This window comes from Telopea speciosissima, chromosome 11, assembly GCF_018873765.1.
Source record: "Telopea speciosissima isolate NSW1024214 ecotype Mountain lineage chromosome 11, Tspe_v1, whole genome shotgun sequence".
NCBI lineage: Eukaryota > Viridiplantae > Streptophyta > Magnoliopsida > Proteales > Proteaceae > Telopea > Telopea speciosissima.
In genome coordinates this window covers 44,447,869-44,454,833 of record NC_057926.1, presented here as the reverse complement: position 1 = coordinate 44,454,833, position 6,965 = coordinate 44,447,869, and the positions used below count along the sequence as shown (strand labels likewise).

The following is a 6,965-nucleotide window of genomic DNA, read 5'->3' as shown; positions in this document are numbered from 1 at the left end:
TAATTCTCCATTTAGGCATTATGGACTTTTCGGAGTATGAAACCTTTCCATCTTAGTCAAAAGCTATGCTATTTTTGTTTTTGGAATAAAAATTTGCAAAAATTTGCATAGAATTGAAAGAGATTTCAGAAATGCCTAATACAATTTTATATAGGTGGTTGAAAGAATGTTAGATTACTTAGGTTAGGCTTTGATTGGTCAACTCATTTCCTTTGGATCGATTTTCTGAGTAGTTGATCTCTGATCTTTCTCTCTTTGGAGCTTGTAATTGGCCCTACGTCTTTGCAGCACAGGCAGGATGGGCAACTGAGTCGCAGAGGATTTGGATCCGTTCTCTAATAGCTTCATTCAGACACAAAAAATTATGGAAACCACTTTGTTAAATGGTTACCAATCAGCACCTAATAGTCACTGGAACCAAATCGAATACCCGATTCCAGACCAATTGAGACTCTTAGTTTTTGTACAAGTGACTACGGTCGATCATACTTGTTGCTCGTTTTCTGCTTCCTCATCTAAAAGGCAGAGTCGGTCTCAATATCAATAAGGTTTCGTTTTCTTAAGGTCTTGATTTTGGTGTGATGCTTCAAGTCTCTACTCCCTAGTCATTGGTTTGAGGAATCGCTATCAGATTGGTTGGATCACCCGATTCTTATCAGTATGGTCTACTGATACCGATTCCTGTCTTATCCCGTGTATCGATTCGTATCCAAATAAAAATTGGAATACGATTAGTTTCGAAATCAGAATTGGATTTGTATCGGAATCGGCCGGGTAGATTCCAATTTCTGCCTTTCGAATTGATTCTAAAATTCTTCAGTCCGATTCTGACCGGTTCCAATCCAATATGAATCGGAATCAGCAGGACCGTTTTTAAAACCCTGCCCTTGCCACCATATCTTCTCCTCTCTGCCCTCTTAATAACTTCTATTTTGCACAGTCCACTTTTCTCTCTCTCTCTCTCTCTCTCTCTCTGAACGTTCTAAACATTAAGACACCACCACAGATGACGACGATGGAAAACTGCAATTGCGCTCCAAGATCGGTGCTAATCTTCCTCCTCATACTCATCATCCTCTTCATCACCATCCTCATCCTTGCATTCACAGTCTTCAAGCCTAAAGACCCAACAATTGAAATCCTCTCCTCCACCGTCGACGGCATCTCACCACGATTTCAACTTCCCCAATTCAAAGTCGAACTCAATATCACTCTAAACCTCCAGATCCTCGTCCACAACCCAAACCAAGCCAGCTTCAAGCACGGTATTGGCGGCGCCGCCCTCGTCTACTACCACGGCACTCAGGTTGGAGTGGCTGAGATCCCTCCTGGCACCGCCCCTGCAAACGGATATGAAACTCTTGATTCCAAGGTAACCCTTGAGGCCGATCAATTCAAGTCTCAGATTGGTGAACTTATTAAGGATGTGATGGCAGGAGAAATTGAGGTTGAGGCAAAGGCTACTGTCCCTGGACGGGTGAAGTTCTTTGGGATTTTTCACAAACACGTAGTTAGTGTTTCGAATTGCTGGATTGTAATTGGTGTCACCGACCTCAAGATCCGCCGACAGGAATGCAATTACGGAATCAAATTTTAGTTCTCTCTATCTCTCTCTATGATAGTACGATTTGATCTTACCGATATGTGACATAATGAGGATATGGTTTTAGTAATTGGTATCGGTATCGTTTTTTGTCGATATTGAATTGATACCATTCCCGATCGGCTTTATCGGTCAGGATTGGTCATATAGGCTTTGCTTTCATTGAAAATGTAGTTTTTTTTTCCTGATTTTTACCCTTGTTCGTACGACCCACAGATATAGGATCGGTATCGGTCTCCACTGATATCGATAGGAATCGGCCTGTTCGATCGATTTGATATCGATCCCTTAAACCATGAATGAAGGTGAGTTGTGTGAGAAGCGTTTTTCATATAGAATGGTTCAGGTTCTCGTACGTGAACTATTCTCATATGCTGGTTGCTACACAAATGGAATCCACTCACTTTTTTGGATTCCATCTGGCAACAATATCCAACATACGTACGAGGGCCTGATCCAGCCTCTTTTCTATCTGGGTTGTGCAATCTTTTTTACCTTTTTTTTTTTCTCTAAGAGAGTTTTCTAGACGCCTACCAAAGGGTATCTTTGGATAGGAAAACATGGGTTGTATCATGTGGGAGGTGATGTGGCAATTGTGACTATTTTAGTGTCATATGAGAGGTGATATGGCAATTTTGATTGTTAGATATCTAGAAAATGGTTTAGTTTCATGTCAAACTACATGATTCAAGCATGTATCCTCTTGTGTATTCTCATGCTCCTTTTTAGTAATCTAAGTATTGGCACAAACCCCTTTTACGATACTTTATTTTACCACTTGACCAATGCCATTAATTGAATTGAAACTTGACATGTGAGAATCGACCTTGATGTCTATCTTTTCACAATTTTTATTTTCATTATTTTTTTCCACAAAATTCTATTTCATTTAAACCCTATATGTAGCACAACGAAGTTGCCTTAATTTATTTTCGACTTACTTCGGTCTACCTACGGAGGATATAGACAAGCTCCACAATGTTGGATCTACTTTGCATGTTTGTAATTGCAATTATAAAAGAAGAGAAAGTTTCCTCACATATACAGTGAAGAGCTCACCCAAAATTTTAGGATCATTATTACTTCCCCCTACATAGTTGAAGTTCCAAATACCTCCCCCTACTTTTTGACATCCATTGCGTGACAATGATGGATTTGGATGAAGGAATACATCCATCAGCGTTGGTGAAGTAAAACTTGTTCGTAATTAAACCTGACGAGTGTTGGGGAAACTCCTGAATCATTCGAGCATCGGATTGAATTCCTCCCAGATGCGGACTTTATTGTACAAAAATTTCCAAGGGAAGAATTGAAACAGGTTACTTGTGAATCACAATCATAGTTCCTGCACGAGATCTTAACTCTTCCACACCCGAGCAATCTAAAAAACTTGCATGCAACACTTGTGTTTGTCGAGACTAGGCACAATGACTCGTTCTCTCTTAGGGATTCAAAAACCCTAATTGTCAGAAAGACAGAAGGAAAGAGAGAGAGAAGATATTTTGACTTTTGTTGTGTGTTCCACTTTTTCTTTTCAACTTTCCCAATGACTTAGGTTGCCACATTTTCTCGCAAGATATTAGAGTTAACTTATTCTTTGTTTCTAAATTTTTAATCCTTTCTCTTTCCATGCATAAAATTTCAGATTCAGTTGGAATTTTAGATGTAGATAGGGAACAACATAACCTATCTCTGCACCGAATTTGAGTGCTAGATGAGCTACCACATGACTTATAATTGTATTTAGCTTGGTTAAAGCTAAATAGTTATTGCATTTCTATTCTCTTTTTCCCTATTCTAATCTGTTTGTTTCGATGTAAAATTTTATCTGAAAATTTTTACTTGAAAATTTTCACTTCAAAAAATTTAACTTATAAAATTTTACATGTATATAAGTTTCCAATACTTGTTTTATTTTGGAAACAAATATTGGAAAACTTTTCAACATGTAATTACATTTACGAAATAAAATTTATCGCGTAACAAAATTTTATGCCGAAACAAACGGAGTATATATTTAAATGCCACAAATACTAAAAGTGGTTGTTCTCAGAAAGTGCTTGCGTTGTATTGCATCTGGTATGCCAAACACCAAGGACAAATGAGTTTTGACAATTTTATTGCTATTCTATTGAGCCAAGAGGCCTATTGGACTGGGCCCATGGGTTTTAAGGTTGGACTAGGTTTTCTACTAAGAGTTTGGGAAAACGATGTAAATATCGATGACTCCGAGGGAGATGGACTCCTAAAGTTTTTCAGGTTCAGTAGATGGAAGTGAAACATGAGACAACACCAATTAATTCAGAAATATGGGTTTCTTTTGGGCCTTAGATTTGGTTGTTTCAATCTTTCACTATCAAGAAAATCAAGAACTTAAGACAACCTATAAAAAACAAGAAGAGATTAACCACCACCAAATATATCAAGGATCTTAAACGGCAAAGAAGGTATAAAGCTAATTGTTTTTTTGGTAAACAAGGTATAAAGCTAATGATGTTAACATGGAGCATGCTTGTGGTTAGTATACATATAGGTACCCATTAGTAGAGCCTATGTGCATGATAGTTTTAGAGGCATAATTTCGCCTATCCGGATCCTCTTCAATGAGGAGATTGCCCAATGAGTGCTTAATGAGTCATCCAATATCTGGGCTGTCTAATACACATCCTAACGCGTGTCCAGTCAGTCCAGCCGTTGGATGCTCATTGGGTGATACCCTCATTGGAGAGGGTCGTGAAAAGCTGCGGTACACTTTAGCACAATAATTAGGCGCATAATAGCAGATACCTCAGATACCTCAGGATAAAGATCCTCTCCAAGTCTTTAATCAGGCAATTCTCGGCAATGCCACCTTCACTATACGTCACGTGGCGTACAGAGATCCTGTGGTGGAGAGTAGTTTGCACCATTTTATGAATCACAACCCGATTTGGCAACTTGGTTATTATGCTACCTCGAGTAGCAAACCTAAAACAGAAGAAATTAGGATGAAAAAAAAAAGGGTTAAATACGCATACCCCCTAAAATGCACCCAATATTCTTCATACCCCGCTAAGGTTTTGACAAGTCCACATACCACCCCTACTTTACCCCCCTAAAGTCATTTAAGTCCATACCAAACATAAATGCTGAAAATGACCAAACTACCCTTTCTTCTATCCTTTCTAAAATTTGGAAAGACCTAATTGTCTTGACCTATTTGTTAAGATTTGAAAAGACCAAAATGCCCTTATCTTCCCCAAATCGTTATCTTCTTTTGCAATGTTCGGTTTTGATTTGCATCGTAAAACCAAGGTTTTAAATTGAATAGAAACCGGAAAAACTGAATAGAAACTGGTACCTCTCACTCGAATACTAGTTAATGCATCAATTGGATTAATTTAAAAAATAATGATTAAAAATATAAATTAAGTAAAATGTCTTGGGACAAACTACAATATATATATCCTAGTACTAATTGAAAACGATGGGTCATGTTAAAATTGGTTAACAAAACCCTACCTACTAATAAAAGAAATAGTTTGTTTATGATCATGGGAGAGTGGAGAAGAAGGAAAAAAAGAAAAAAATATAAGAACGGGTGAAGATTAGATGTTTTTATTTTTTTATTTTTTATCATTTAAGTATACAAAATAGATTGAATGAGGGAGATCATAAGAGATTGGGGAACACGAGAACATATAGAATTAGACTCTGCAAAATATTGCAAAGAGTGAACCCACCAGACAATTGAATGGTAATCAAATAGTACATTGAAATAATATCACACACTTCTCATAAAAAAAAAAAATATTACACACTCATGACTCGCATAAAATGAATGATTCCCACAAACCTTTATTTTTAAAGAGAATCTTTGATGTTTGCACAAGTACATCAACTGAACCCCCTTATGGGTAGGTGGGTCGGTTGGTTGGAGGTTTACATGTTGAAGTGTTTGCCTTTATTTACATATGATATATATTAATTATGTTCCTTTTTATTGAATAATTGGAAAGATATATCACCTTTATTTTGATAAATTAATAGAATGTGATTAAAGTTTTTATTTATTTATTTTTTTTCAATGCTTTAATGTATTTTTATGTATATTGTAAAGTGGGAGTAAGACTGTATACATTATGACCTTCTCCAAATCCCGCAATGACCAGAACCTTATGTATTAAGTACACGCGCCCTTTATTTTTTTTTTAAATATTCTTTGATGTTTGCACAAGTACAGCCCAACCACCTGTAGATGTTATGCTTCAACTTATTATTCTCCAATTTCTACTACCCATATCTCACAGTAAACAAAATAAGACTTGGATTTGGTTGATAATCTTCATAGAATTTTTTCCAACTGCTTCCTTGGCGTGACTTAAACATATATAGACTTCCTTGTCTGCTCTTTAAATATCTTATCCCTCTGAAAGGAATAAAAGATTCAATTAATTATGGTAACCATCAATCTTATACTACTGTAGCAATGTGACACACACACTTGAAGTGAAATTAAAAGGGAATTATATGTTTTATTTCTGAATCATTCCAATAGATGAGTTTGGTGTTAATCGAAAGACCTATTTGATTTTCATTTAATTGACGAGTGCTGGCTTTGGTGCAACGGTAAGGTTGCTCCATTGTGACCAAGTGGTTACAGGTTCGAGTCTATAAAAAGTTTCTTTGAGAAAAGAGGGGTAAAACTGCGTACATTATGACCCCTCTCCAAACCTCGCAATGGCGGAAACCTTGTGCATTGGGTACGGGTTTTTTTTTTTTTTTTTTTTTTTTTTTTTTTTTTTTGTGTAAATTACATGTCACCCTCTGGTTTTTGAAAAAAAACTCAAATCATCCCCTCTACAGTAACGGTATTAGTTATTGGTGTGAAACGACTATTTTACCCTTGTACTAAAACATTAGAATTAAATTTACAATACTACCCTTCCTTCATCTTCAACATTAGTCAAGGATAGTTTATGGATTTAAACATATTTAACTGACTGACATCATCACTTAACAACATAACAGTAGGGACTAATTTGTCATATTGGGATTTAAACCAGAAGGTGATTTGAGTTTCGTTTAAAAACCAAGAGGTGACGTGTAATTTACCCTTTTTTTTTTAATTGTCAGGTGGGGTTAGTCTTTGCTTGATGTAAAGTGAGAAGGGCACAAATGAGTTTTCTATGGCTTGTCCTACCTGTTTATCTTTGGGACGAAGGGCTTAACTTCAATAACTCAAAAGATAATGATCCTCTTCCACCATGTCTCTGTATCTTTTTCTACTTTATCACTGGCAAGTGTTAGAAAGAACCGTTTTTATTGAGAATGGATCATCTGCACGTATGAACAGGTAAACGTACATGTGAGAGCCAACCAC

General features: G+C 36.6%; 1 protein-coding gene across 1 annotated transcript; it reads left to right on the top strand.

Moving 5' to 3' along the window:
- Window positions 1–1,015: 1,015 nt before the first annotated feature.
- LOC122645183 lies at window positions 1,016–1,597 on the top strand. The gene has a single exon (XM_043838515.1). It carries the CDS (start codon window positions 1,016–1,018, stop codon window positions 1,595–1,597), a length of 582 nt encoding a protein of 193 aa, XP_043694450.1.
- Window positions 1,598–6,965: the final 5,368 nt, after the last annotated feature.